This window comes from Pleurodeles waltl, chromosome 2_1 (assembly GCF_031143425.1).
Source record: "Pleurodeles waltl isolate 20211129_DDA chromosome 2_1, aPleWal1.hap1.20221129, whole genome shotgun sequence".
Taxonomy (NCBI): domain Eukaryota; kingdom Metazoa; phylum Chordata; class Amphibia; order Caudata; family Salamandridae; genus Pleurodeles; species Pleurodeles waltl.
In genome coordinates, this window is record NC_090438.1 from 750,157,582 (window position 1) to 750,171,593 (window position 14,012).

The following is a 14,012-nucleotide window of genomic DNA, read 5'->3' on the forward strand; positions in this document are numbered from 1 at the left end:
GGGATTTTTAGGATGTCAGGAGAATCTCTGACCCTATTTAAGTTGCTGCCACCATTGATGGGTCCTAGGCCCATCTCTTGTCTTTCCCTCTCTATGGCTAGGATCTGTCTTTCCAAAGCCAATCTTTTGGCCATCCTGGCTAACTGGATGTCCTCTTCACTGGAGTTATCCTCAGTGATTTCAGAGTTGTTGGTCCCTCCTGTGAGGGAACCAGCATCTCTGACTATTATTTGTGGAGTCAGGGCTTGAGAAGCCCTGCTCTCCCTAAGTAGGACTGGAGGGGGGGAATTTCCCTCCAAGTCACTATCTTCATCCTCTGAGTTGCCATCCTCAGAGGGGTTGGCCTTTTCAAACTCTGCCAAAAGCTCCTGGAGCTGTACTTTGGTAGGTTTGGGGCCCATTGCTATTTTCTTTAGTTTACAGAGTGACCTTAGCTCTCTCATCTGTAGATGGAGGTAAGGTGTGGTGTCGAGTTCCACCACATTCACATCTGTGCTAGACATTATGCTTCTAAAAGTTGGAATACTTTTTAAGAAACTAAAACTGGTTCTAGAATCTAATTCAAACTTTTAACAAACTTTTAAACTCTAAAAGAAATGCTAAACAGGATCTAACACAAGGCCCTAGCAGGTCTTTTAAGAATTTAGAAAACTTTTCAAATTGCAAAAATCAATTTCTAATGACAATTTTGGAATTTGTCGTGTGATCAGGTATTGGCTGAGTAGTCCAGCAAATGCAAAGTCTTGTACCCCACCGCTGATCCACCAATGTAGGAAGTTGGCTCTGTATGTGCTATTTCAAAGTAAGGAATAGCATGCACAGAGTCCAAGGGTTCCCCTTAGAGGTAAAATAGTGGTAAAAAATAGATAATACTAATGCTCTATTTTGTGGTAGTGTGGTCGAGCAGTAGGCTTATCCAAGGAGTAGTGTTAAGCATTTGTTGTACATACACATAGACAATAAATGAGGTACACACACTCAGAGACAAATCCAGCCAATAGGTTTTTATATAGAAAAATATCTTTTCTTAGTTTATTTTAAGAACCACAGGTTCAAGTTCTACATGTAATAGCTCATTCGAAAGGTATTGCAGGTAAGTACTTTAGGAACTTCAAATCATCAAAATTGCATGTATACTTTTCAAGTTATTCACAAATAGCTGTTTTAAAAGTGGACACTTAGTGCAATTTTCACAGTTCCTAGGGGAGGTAAGTATTTGTTAGTTTTACCAGGTAAGTAAGACACTTACAGGGTTCAGTTCTTGGTCCAAGGTAGCCCACCGTTGGGGGTTCAGAGCAACCCCAAAGTCACCACACCAGCAGCTCAGGGCCGGTCAGGTGCAGAGTTCAAAGTGGTGCCCAAAACACATAGGCTAGAATGGAGAGAAGGGGGTGCCCCGGTTCCGGTCTGTTTGCAGGTAAGTACCCGCGTCTTCGGAGGGCAGACCAGGGGGGTTTTGTAGGGCACCGGGGGGGACACAAGTCCACACAGAAATTTCACCCTCAGCAGCGCGGGGGCGGCCGGGTGCAGTGTAGAAACAAGCGTCGGGTTTGTAATGGAAGTCAATGGGAGATCTAGGGATCTCTTCAGCGCTGCAGGCAGGCAAGGGGGGGGTTCCTCGGGGAAACCTCCACTTGGGCAAGGGAGAGGGACTCCTGGGGTCACTCCTCCAGTGAAAGTCCGGTCCTTCAGGTCCTGGGGGCTGCGGGTGCAGGGTCTCTCCCAGGTGTCGGGACTTTGGTTTCAAAGAGTCGCGGTCAGGGGAAGCCTCGGGATTCCCTCTGCAGGCGGCGCTGTGGGGGCTCAGGGGGGACAGGTTTTGGTACTCACAGTATCAGAGTAGTCCTGGGGTCCCTCCTGAGGTGTTGGATCGCCACCAGCCGAGTCGGGGTCGCCGGGTGCAGTGTTGCAAGTCTCACGCTTCTTGCGGGGAGCTTGCAGGGATCTTTAAAGTTGCTGGAAACAAAGTTGCAGCTTTTCTTGGAGCAGGTCCGCTGTCCTCGGGAGTTTCTTGTCTTTTCGAAGCAGGGGCAGTCCTCAGAGGATGTCGAGGTCGCTGGTCCCTTCGGAAGGCGTCGCTGGAGCAGGATCTTTGGAAGGCAGGAGACAGGCCGGTGAGTTTCTGGAGCCAAGGCAGTTGTCGTCTTCTGGTCTTCCGCTGCAGGGGTTTTCAGCTGGGCAGTCCTTCTTCTTGTTGCAGGAATCTAAATTCTTAGGTTCAGGGGAGCCCTTAAATACTAAATTTAAGGGCGTGTTTAGGTCTGGGGGGTTAGTAGCCAATGGCTACTAGCCCTGAGGGTGGGTACACCCTCTTTGTGCCTCCTCCCAAGGGGAGGGGGTCACATTCCTATCCCTATTGGGGGAATCCTCCATCTGCAAGATGGAGGATTTCTAAAAGTTAGAGTCACTTCAGCTCAGGACACCTTAGGGGCTGTCCTGACTGGCCAGTGACTCCTCCTTGTTGCTTTCTTTGTTCCCTCCAGCCTTGCCGCCAAAAGTGGGGGCCGTGGCCGGAGGGGGCGGGCAACTCCACTAAGCTGGAGTGCCCTGCTGGGCTGTGACAAAGGGGTGAGCCTTTGAGGCTCACCGCCAGGTGTCACAGCTCCTGCCTGGGGGAGGTGTTAGCATCTCCACCCAGTGCAGGCTTTGTTAATGGCCTCAGAGTGACAAAGGCACTCTCCCCATGGGGCCAGCAACATGTCTCTAGTGTGGCAGGCTGCTGGAACCAGTCAGCCTACACAGCTAGTTGGTTAAGTTTCAGGGGGCACCTCTAAGGTGCCCTCTGGGGTGTATTTTGCAATAAAATGTACACTGGCATCAGTGTGCATTTATTGTGCTGAGAAGTTTGATACCAAACTTCCCAGTTTTCAGTGTAGCCATTATGGTGCTGTGGAGTTCGTGTAAAACAGACTCCCAGACCATATACTCTTATGGCTACCCTGCACTTACAATGTCTAAGGTTTTGCTTAGACACTGTAGGGGCACAGTGCTCATGCACTGGTACCCTCACCTATGGTATAGTGCACCCTGCCTTAGGGCTGTAAGGCCTGCTAGAGGGGTGTCTTACCTATACTGCATAGGCAGTGAGAGGCTGGCATGGCACCCTGAGGGGAGTGCCATGTCGACTTACTCGTTTTGTCCTCACTAGCACACACAAGCTGGCAAGCAGGGTGTCTGTGCTGAGTGAGAGGTCTCCAGGGTGGCATAAGACATGCTGCAGCCCTTAGAGACCTTCCTTGGCATCAGGGCCCTTGGTACTAGAAGTACCAGTTACAAGGGACTTATCTGAATGCCAGGGTGTGCCAATTGTGGATACAATGGTACATTTTAGGTGAAGGAACACTGGTGCTGGGGCCTGGTTAGCAGGGTCCCAGCACACTTCTCAGTCAAGTCAGCATCAGTATCAGGCAAAAAGTGGGGGGTAACTGCAACAGGGAGCCATTTCTTTACAGTCCCTGTCCTCCAAACCAAGATGGAGGATTCTACAGGGAGAGGGTCACTTCATCTCTGGACACCTTAGGGGTGGTCCCAGCTGAAGTGGTCACTCCTCCTTGTTTTTCTTAAGTTTCCCGCCGAACTTGCTGCCAAAAGTGGAGCTTTGTCTGGGGGGCAGGCATCTCCACCAGCTGGAGTGACCTGGGGCACTGTAACATGAGGCCTGAGCCTTTGAGGCACACCACCAGGTGTTACAGTTCTTGCAGGGGGGAGGTGTGAAGCACCTCCACTCAGTGCAGGCTTTGTTTCTGGCCTCAGAGAGCACAAAGACCCTCGCTTAATGGGGTCAGAAACTTGTCTGCTAGTGGCAGGCTGGCACAGGCCAGTCAGTCCTACACTAGAGGATTGGGTCAAATACAGGGGGCATCTCTAAGATGCCCTCTGTGTGCTTTTTAGAATGAATCCAACACTGGCATCAGTGTGGGTTTATTGTGCTGGGAAGTTCGATACCGAACTTTCCAGTATTCAGTGGAGTTTGAAATGTCAAACTCCCAGACCAAATACTTAATATGGCCACACTGCACTCACAATGTCTCAGAATGGACTTAAACACTGTAGGGGCATATTGCTCATGCAGCTATGCCCTCACTGGTAGTATAATGCACCCTGCCTAAGGGCTGTAAGGCTTGCTAGAGGGGTGACTTACCTATGCCACAGGGAGTGTTTTGTGGGCATGGCACTTTGGGGGGGATGCCATGTTGACTTTACCTTTTTCTCCCCTCCAACACATACAATCTGCAATGGCAGTGCGCATGTGTTAAGTGAGGGGTCCCTTAGGGTGGCACAACACATGCTGCAGCCCTGGAGACCCTTCCGGGTCACAGGGCCCTTGGTACCACTGGTACCTTTTACAAGGGACTCATCTGTGTGCCAGAGGTGTGCCAATTGTGGAAGCAATGGTACATTTTTAGGGAAAGAACACTGGTGCTGGTGCCTGGTTAGCAGGATCCCAGCACACTATCAGTTAAGTCAGCATCAATATCAGGCAGAAAGTGTTGGGGGGGGGGAAAGGGAGGTGGGGGGTGGAAGACTGCAACAAGTGCCAGTTTCCTACACCTAGATTTAGATTTAGCAAGATAAGGGATATGTTTGAGAAAGATGAGCAATATAATCAGACACATTACAACAGAGAATAAAATCAGATTTATACGATTTAAATACATCAGTAAAGCATGAGCAAACAAAGATAACATTCAAGCTCTAACACAAATAATAACAGCCTTCTCTCACAGAGTGTTGTATGGAAAATAGTTTAAAGGATAAAGTTCAAATGAGTAGAAGATTCTAAAGGACATCTAAGAAGTTGGGACTTGTGCTCATAAACGTAGAGGCCAATAAAGAGTAATGGCTGCACAAACAAGTGCATTAAGGAATACTGGAACAATGCAAATATGATAATAGAATTCCTGACAGCAAATATCAGGGTAACCTAATGTTCTTTCTACTTGTTATGGACAACTGTATAGAGTTTTAAACATATGTTGATTACAAGGGCTCTAAGTATTGCAAATCATCTATCAGGAACTTGCATTTAGTGTCTAGAACACTGTTTACCAAACTGTGGGCCATGAGCTGATTTTTTGGTGGGTCGCAAATTCGAAGCAATAAAAAAAGATGGCATTCAATTCTGTATTTATCTTGCCACATTTGCTGTGCTTTAAAGAAAAAGGTCACATGTAAGTCTATGTCTTCTGACAAGTTGCTGATTATTTTTTTAACGGAGGATTGATGTTTACAACCTCCTCTCACTTTGCAGTCAGGGATAGAAAAATACATTAAATTATGTGACAATCTTGCTGTGGTACAGGTAGTGTGAAAGGAAAAACTGTACAACGTAATTTTTTTGTAGTACAACAAAACGTAAATATCTGTAAATGAACTGTACACATTCAGCACGTAGGAAAGCAAAAATGGAGCACAATTATTTTTTTGTAGTAATTCTGCAGTGTGATGGAAACAAAGTTTTTAATAGGAAAAAAAAAAAAATCAAGACAATTTACTTGTTGATGCATAAATGATAAATATTCCCTAAAAGTGATTTCCACACATTATCATGTGTATGCCATATAATTTCCTCAGTAAAATTGTGTGTGCAAACTTAATAGCCATTTCATTGCAAAATGTGCAGCCTGTAAATGACAGTGCGGTACCACATGATGCTTCAGGTACATCATGAAACACAAATCGCCCAGTCCAGTGCATTAAAGCTAGACGGGTCACGAAAGTTTGTAGTTCCACAAATTGGGTTGTGGTTCTAAAAAGTCTGGGCAGCATTGGTATTTTTGTCCCTCTTCTTAAATTTTCAGATGTCAGTGGAACGGTGGCGCGCCACAGTATGTCAATATGGCAAAACATTAAAAAGCCAAACGTCCTCACATAAATCGTAATTCTGTAAAACTGATTTGTTTGTCATTTGGAATGTTACAAGCATAATGCCTCATGGCATACTGATTTCAGCAACAAATCTAACAGACCAAAAATAGCTATACTGAAAGTACATATAATCTCACTATAGTCAGCACACTAAAAATAAACTGAAAAAAGAAAAACACAAAGGTTCAAGTTGATTATATTGAACTAAAATCACTCTAGCAACTAAGGGCCTGATTACGAGGGTGACGGTCCTCGGACCGCCACACTCGCAGTGGCTGTCGGACCTCCACAGTCGTGGCAGTCCGACCACCAAATTACGAGGTTGGCAGGCAGCCCCGCCAACCTACCGCCATCTCCACTGGGATCTTCGATCCTGACGGGCTGAAGGTGGCAGAGGTCAGAATCAGCACCAACCTGCTGATTATGACCTGGTTCTCTGCCGGCCTTTTCGTGGTGGCAAAGGCCAGCAGAGAACAGGTGCAGGGCATTGCCCCATGCACTTGCCATGGGCAGTGCAGGGGTCCCCCTGTCCAGCACCGATGCAATGCCCACTGTCTGCTGTGCAGACAGTGGGCATTGCAAGAGTGTGCTGGTGCACCCTATGGGTGGGCAGCATTACCACCGGCTCGATTACGAGCCGACAAGAACACTGCTGCCACTTTCCCCCTGGGCTGATGGATGGAAACCTTGGTTTCCGGCCATCAGCTCAGCGTGAAAGTCGTAAGGAGCCCAGCGGGGAGGTAGTCAGGATGGCGGCAGCCTTCCCGTCGGAAGTTCAGCAGACGGGTCATCCTGGTCGCCAAACTCGTAATCAGGTCTGAGACTGCTAGAAATGTAGCTCACATCAAGGCTGGTAATTTAAGAACTCTCCTGTCAATTTTTCTCTTCACTCCCTTTTGAGTTACAGAAAAATTGAAAAACTATTAGTTTTATAAAAACAACAAAATTCCCCCAAACACGTATAAAGTATATATAAAAGGAGAGACTCCAAAGGTAACTAAAATAAACTTAACACTTTTGAAATAGGTTTTTAATCTTTTCACGCTGCTCTTCACAATCACCTACAATATGTTATCCATATACGACCAACCCCTGTGCATCTCATCACAAACACCAACAAGAACTCCAGCTTTTCCTGAAAAACTGAGGAATGATTATGCTGATTGTGATAAGAATATGAAGGTAAACCTAATTTCACCAAGTCTATTCTTAGTCTGCAAATTATCAAGAGCAGGTGGATATTCCCTTTTCAAGGCAATACTTTTTTAGCCACTCTCAGAATGTCAGCTACTTGATAAAACGTCTGCATATTGCAGAAGCAGTGGCTAACCGGGAAGATATCCTACCAGGTTGATGTCTACGTTCAGGTTTACCCTCAGAAATCATTTCAAATTTGAAAGAGAAAGGCATGAAAGTAACTGCATTTATAAAATTAAATGGCTGCAATGTGCCGCCAGCAAATCAAGGACAAAAATGTTATTCCACCTGGCATTGTTACAATGGTTTACAATGATGAATACAAAAGATGTTTTGTGAGGTGGTATTTGTTTTCCATAAGCATCCATCTTATTTCTACTCATTCAATGTTAGGCTTAGATTTGTTAACATCAACAGTATTATCCAGCTTAGTTTCAAAATTCCAAACAAAATATCAAATTATACTGATGCAAAGAGGAATAGCAAGAGCTGCAGACCGCTGAAACAAAAGAAATGCAAGCAGGTTGCTTAACAGAGCCATCACTGCTTCTGACATTGTGGAAGGATAGTAATTATTTTTTTGGTGAGATGAAATGAAACATGCAGAGATTGTTGTCTGTACCACTAAGAAACTAGGTTATCACAAACGTAATGTATTATTCTCTACTATCCTCTCTGTTGGCTATCCCTAGTTCGCCCAGGACTGGACTATCAAATAAGTAAGGCTTTTCAGAGACAGAAAAGTAAGAAACCACTATCAATAAGTCTGAATTTATAACACATTTTCCTGAAGACTGAACTTCTCACAGGTCCTCACATGAGAACTGGTGTACTAAGCTCATAAACAGAGTAAAGTAAGACACTCTACGAGGAGTCCAAATCACAATTCGATACTTCTACCGAAAATAAAATTGGGGTCAGACAATTCTAGGTATAAAGAAGACTTAAACAACATTGGCTAAAGAGTTTGGAAGTGCATTTTTTAAAAATGTTGTTTTACTTTTCTTACCTTGTTAGGCATCTTTCCTTTGAGATCCATGGCAAGTTTCAACATATGATTATTGGTTTTTCCAGCAAACAATATTTTTCCTGTGTAAAGTTCATACAGTGTACATCCAACAGACCACATATCGATCCCATAGTCATATGTTTTTCCAATAACTGAAATATGAATTTCACAAGGTAAAATGTCATGGCCAAAGATATACAGATGCTTTCAATAACAGGAATGAAAGTATTGCTGGACATGCATATTCTAAAATGATAGCAAGAGTCCACACATGTGACAATGCTAAAACGCCTACTCCCAAAAACAAGGATGAAAAAGAGTTTCTATGTGTCGCAGCTTGCAGTAATGGAGAAAATAACTTTTTTTCTTAAACATATTCGGTAAGTTTTTGTTTGGCAATTCTGAAAGCTGCTGTCAAATAGGAAACTGGCGACAGTAGAAGCTAACTGACAACATGAAGTATAACAAATATTACTGGCACTTGTCCACCATACAAGTATCTACATAATTGTAAAGGAACCACGGATTATCACTTGTCGCTGGCCAAAATACCTGGGTTCCTACAATACAGAATTTGTGGGAAGAGATACAGGTAAACACATAAATCTGGCAGAAAGTTATGTCTTTACTCAGAAAGCGTGCTTTTCATTATTTGGTGTAAATAGGTATAGCCACTTTTGTGAAAGTTGTGTTTAAACTATTGTGCTATCTAGATGGTTGATCCCACATGACTCCTCCAGTACCGCAAATCAAAACAATACAGAGATCTGACTGGCCGAAAAGGATTTTTTTCCTTGGTCACTTCAGTCTCACACGACTTTTTCTGTCCCCCCAGGACCAACCAATCTGATTGGTTGGCCACAACATGAAAAAAAGTGTTGCAACCGCCAAGTCTCCTAAAAAAAAAAAACAAAAAAAAAAAAAAAAAAAAAAACACAGGTAAGGTAGCCGGGTAGGGACACCCTGGCCCTCATGGGGAGGACCCAAAGGCCATAAAGTGCATAAAAAAATATTTTCTGGCCGTCTTCCCTGCAGTACTCAGCAAGGCCCCCCCTGCTCCACCCTGTGAAGTACCACAGGAGGCTTGAGACTAGCAGCATCAATAAGTGGAGCTTCAGGAGTAACATGAGTGAAGTGCAGGCTGCAGTACCACAAGAGTACCGTGGATACCATGAAAATAATTGAAATCAAGCAAGTAAAATGTCTGCTGGAGATGTGTGGGGGGGTTGGTTGCCTACATGGCCTAGGCTGCCCCCTGGTAGGTTGTGCCCCACCAACGCACGGACTAAAACTATGCTCAGTGAAGAAGTTGGGTAAATATGATCAAACCCCCTCAGCCCCTGAAACTCACTTATAAAACAAAGGTTAAAGTGGTGTTATAGTCAGGTATGGTAATATATTCTACGTTGAAAAACCCTTAGGAATTCACTAAAAACAAAGGTCTTTGCTATGGCTAGGAATTGTAATATTATAAAACCTAATGTTTGAAAACAAAAAAACAACAATGAAATTCACCAGTCACATTTCAGTGAGCTAACTAGAACAATGAGCCCCAATCATACAATGCTTCTGCAACTTGATTTTCTTTGAAGGAGTCTAAGCCAAGAGACTGGATTCCACACCTGGCCCACAATGCACCAGCACACAGCCTCCACATTACACTGTTTTTCGCTCAGAAGGCGAGTAGTGCAAGTAGAGTCCAGCATCACAGACTGTGTGTTGTGCATATTTAATGTAGTAAAAGACATAGAAACATATTATAGGAATTGGCTCTATATACTATTTCAAAGTAAGAAATAGTGTGCACAGAGTCCAGGGGTTCCCCTTAGAGGTAAGATAGTGGCAAAAAGAGATAATTCTAATGCTCTATTTTGTGGTAGTGTGGTCGAGCAGTAGGCTCATCAAAGGGTAGTGTTAAGCATTTGTTGTACACACACAGGCAATAAATGAGGAACACACAAAGACAAATTCCAGGCCAATAGTTGGGTCCAAGGTAGCCCACCGTTGAGGGTTCAAGGCAACCCCAAAGTTACCACACCAGTAGCTCAGGGCCGGTCAGGTGCAGAGGTCAAAGTGGTGCCCAAAACCCATAGGCTTCAATGGAGATAGGGGTGCCCCGGTTCCAGTCTGCCAGCAGGTAAGTACCCGCGACTTCGGAGGGCAGACCAGGGGGGTTTTGTAGGGCACCTAGGCGGGGGGGAGGCGGGTAGACACAAGCAGGCACAGAAAGTACACCCTCAGCGGCAAAGGGGCGGCCGGGTGCAGAGTAGAAACAGGCGTCGGGTTTTCAATAGGAATCAATGGGGAGACCTGGGGGTCTCTTCAATGATGCTGGCAGGCACAGGGGGGGAAGGGCTCCTCGGTGTAGGCACCACCTGGGCTAGGCAGAGGGTCGCCTGGGGGTCGCTCCTTCACTGGAGTTCGGTTCCTTCAGGTACTGGGGGCTGCGGGTGCAGTGTGGTTTCCAGGCGTCTGGTTCCTTGAAGCAGGCAGTCGCAGTCAGGGGGAGCCTCTGGATTTCCTCTGCAGGCGTCGCTGTGGAGGCTCAGGGGGGTCAACTCTGGCTACTCACGGGCTCGAAGTCGCCGGGGAGTCCTCCCTGTAGTTTTAGTTTTCCGCAGGTCAAACAGGGGGCGTCGGGTGCAGAGTGGAAAGTCTCACGCTTCCGGCGGGAAACGTGTGGTCTTTAAAAGTTGCTTCTTTGTTTCAAAAAGTTGCATTTTCTTGAACAGGGCTGCTGTTCTCGGGAGCTTCTTGGTCCTTTAGATGCAGGGTAGTCTTCTGAGGCTTCAGAGGTCGCTGGACCCTGTTGGATGCGTCGCTGTTGCAGTTTTCTGTAGGGAGACAGGCCGGTGGGGCTGGGGACAAATCAGTTGTCGTCTCCGTCTTCACTGCAGGGCTTCAGGTCAGCAGTCCTTCTTCTTCTTTAGGTTGCAGGAACCTTCCTCGGTTCTGGGAGTCCCTAAATACTCAATTTAGGGGTGTGTTTCGGTCTGGGAGGGCAGTAGCCAATGGCTACTGGCCCTGTGGGTGGCTACACCCTCTTTGTGCCTCCTCCCTGTGGGGAGGGGGGCACATCCCTAATCCTATTGGGGGAATCCTCCATCTGCAAGATGGAGGATTTCTAAAAGTAAGAGTCACCTCAGCTCAGGACACCTTAGGGACTGTCCTGACTGGAGGGTGACTCCTCCTTGTTTTTCTCATTATCTCCTCCAGCCTTGCTGCCAAAAGTGGGGGCAGTGGCCGGAGGGGCGGGCATCTCCACTAGCTGGGATGCCCTGTGGCGCTGTAACAAAGGGGGTGAGCCTTTGAGGCTCACCGCCAGGTGTTACAGTTCATGCAGGGGGAGGTGAGAAGCACCTCCACCCAGTACAGGCTTTGTTCCTGGCCACAGAGTGACAAAGGCACTCTCCCCATGTGGCCAGCAACATGTCTGGTGTATGGCAGGCTGGCAAAAACTAGTCAGCCCACACTGGAAGTCCGGTATGTTTTCAGGGGGCATCTCTAAGATGCCCTCTGGGTGTATTTCACAATAAAATGTACACTGGCATCAGTGTGCATTTATTGTGCTGAGAAGTTTGATACCAAACTTCACAGTTTTCAGTGTAGCCATTATGGTGCTGTGGAGTTCGTGTTTGACAGACTCCCAGACCATATACTCTTATGGCTACCCTGCACTTACAATGTCTAAGGTTTTGCTTAGACACTGTAGGTGCATAGTGCTCATGCACCTATGCCCTCACCTGTGGTATAGTGCACCCTGCCTTGGGGCTGTAAGGCCTGCTAGAGGGGTAACTTATCTATGCCATAGGCAGTGTGAGGTTGGCATGGCACTCTGAGGGGAGTGCCATGTCGATTAGTCCTTTTGTCCCCACCAGCACACACAAGCTGGTAAGCAGTGTGTATGTGCTGAGTGAGGGGTCGCCAGGGTGGCATACGACATGCTGCAGCCCTTAGAGACCTTCCCTGGCATCAGGGCCCTGGGTACCAGTTACAAGGGACTTACCTGGGTGCCAGGGTTGTGCCAATTGTGGAGACAAAGGTACAGTTTAGGGAAAGAACACTGGTGCTGGGGCCTGGTTAGCAGGTCCCAGCACACTTTCAAATCATAACTTGGCATCCGCAAAGGCAAAAATGTCAGGGGGTAACCATGCCAAGGAGGCATTTCCTTACACATATGTTACCATTACTGGCTTTCTGGGAGGAAGGTGGGCGCATATGACAGCACAGCATGCTATGAACATACAGTCACAGGGCAAGTACAATTTTCTGTACAGAGTATTTGCAGCTGCAGATACACATGCTTTGTATAGCCTATACAGGGAGTGCAGAATTATTAGGCAAATTAGTATTTTGACCACATCATCCTCTTTATGCATGTTGTCTTACTCCAAGCTGTATAGGCTCGAAAGCCTACTACCAATTAAGCATATTAGGTGATGTGCATCTCTGTAATGAGAAGGGGTGTGGTCTAATGACATCAACACCCTATATCAGGTGTGCATAATTATTAGGCAACTTCCTTTCCTTTGGCAAAATGGGTCAAAAGAAGGACTTGACAGGCTCAGAAAAGTCAAAAATAGTGAGATATCTTGCAGAGGGATGCAGCACTCTTAAAATTGCAAAGCTTCTGAAGCGTGATCATCGAACAATCAAGCGTTTCATTCAAAATAGTCAACAGGGTCGCAAGAAGCGTGTGGAAAAACCAAGGCGCAAAATAACTGCCCATGAACTGAGAAAAGTCAAGCGTGCAGCTGCCACGATGCCACTTGCCACCAGTTTGGCCATATTTCAGAGCTGCAACATCACTGGAGTGCCCAAAAGCACAAGGTGTGCAATACTCAGAGACATGGCCAAGGTAAGAAAGGCTGAAAGAGGACCACCACTGAACAAGACACACAAGCTGAAACGTCAAGACTGGGCCAAGAAATATCTCAAGACTGATTTTTCTAAGGTTTTATGGACTGATGAAATGAGAGTGAGTCTTGATGGGCCAGATGGATGGGCCCGTGGCTGGATTGGTAAAGGGCAGAGAGCTCCAGTCCGACTCAGACGCCAGCAAGGTGGAGGTGGAGTACTGGTTTGGGCTGGTATCATCAAAGATGAGCTTGTGGGGCCTTTTCGGGTTGAGGATGGAGTCAAGCTCAACTCCCAGTCCTACTGCCAGTTCCTGGAAGACACCTTCTTCAAGCAGTGGTACAGGAAGAAGTCTGCATCCTTCAAGAAAAACATGATTTTCATGCAGGACAATGCTCCATCACACGCGTCCAAGTACTCCACAGCGTGGCTGGCAAGAAAGGGTATAAAAGAAGGAAATCTAATGACATGGCCTCCTTGTTCACCTGATCTGAACCCCATTGAGAACCTATGGTCCATCATCAAATGTGAGATTTACAAGGAGGGAAAACAGTACACCTCTCTGAACAGTGTCTGGGAGGCTGTGGTTGCTGCTGCACGCAATGTTGATGGTGAACAGATCAAAACACTGACAGAATCCATGGATGGCAGGCTTTTGAGTGTCCTTGCAAAGAAAGGTGGCTATATTGGTCACTGATTTGTTTTTGTTTTGTTTTTGAATGTCAGAAATGTATATTTGTGAATGTTGAGATGTTATATTGGTTTCACTGGTAATAATAAATAATTGAAATGGGTATATATTTGTTTTTTGTTAAGTTGCCTAATAATTATGCACAGTAATAGTCACCTGCACACACAGATATCCCCCTAACATAGCTAAAACTAAAAAAAACTAAAAACTACTTCCAAAAATATTCAGCTTTGATATTAATGAGTTTTTTGGGTTCATTGAGAACATGGTTGTTGTTCAATAATAAAATTAATCCTCAAAAATACAACTTGCCTAATAATTCTGCACTCCCTGTAAAGTACCCCCTCTCCAAAACTGTGGTTAGTGTGTTCTCAGGGCAGCTTGGCCACT

The 14,012-nt window shown here is 45.9% G+C and overlaps 1 protein-coding gene across 9 annotated transcripts in view; it reads right to left on the bottom strand.

Annotated features, from left to right (window-relative positions):
* Window positions 1–14,012, bottom strand: part of PRP4K (pre-mRNA processing factor kinase PRP4K) — a 361,290-nt gene that overhangs the window by 69,349 nt on the left and 277,929 nt on the right. For all 9 annotated transcript variants that reach the window (XR_011199946.1, XR_011199942.1, XR_011199948.1 and 6 more), the window contains exon 13: window positions 8,075–8,226. Coding sequence is in view for 1 of the 9 variants with exons in the window: in XM_069217572.1 (XP_069073673.1) it covers window positions 8,075–8,226 (152 nt within the window). In the remaining 8 variants the exon portion in view is untranslated. The remainder of the gene's footprint in view (window positions 1–8,074; window positions 8,227–14,012) is intronic.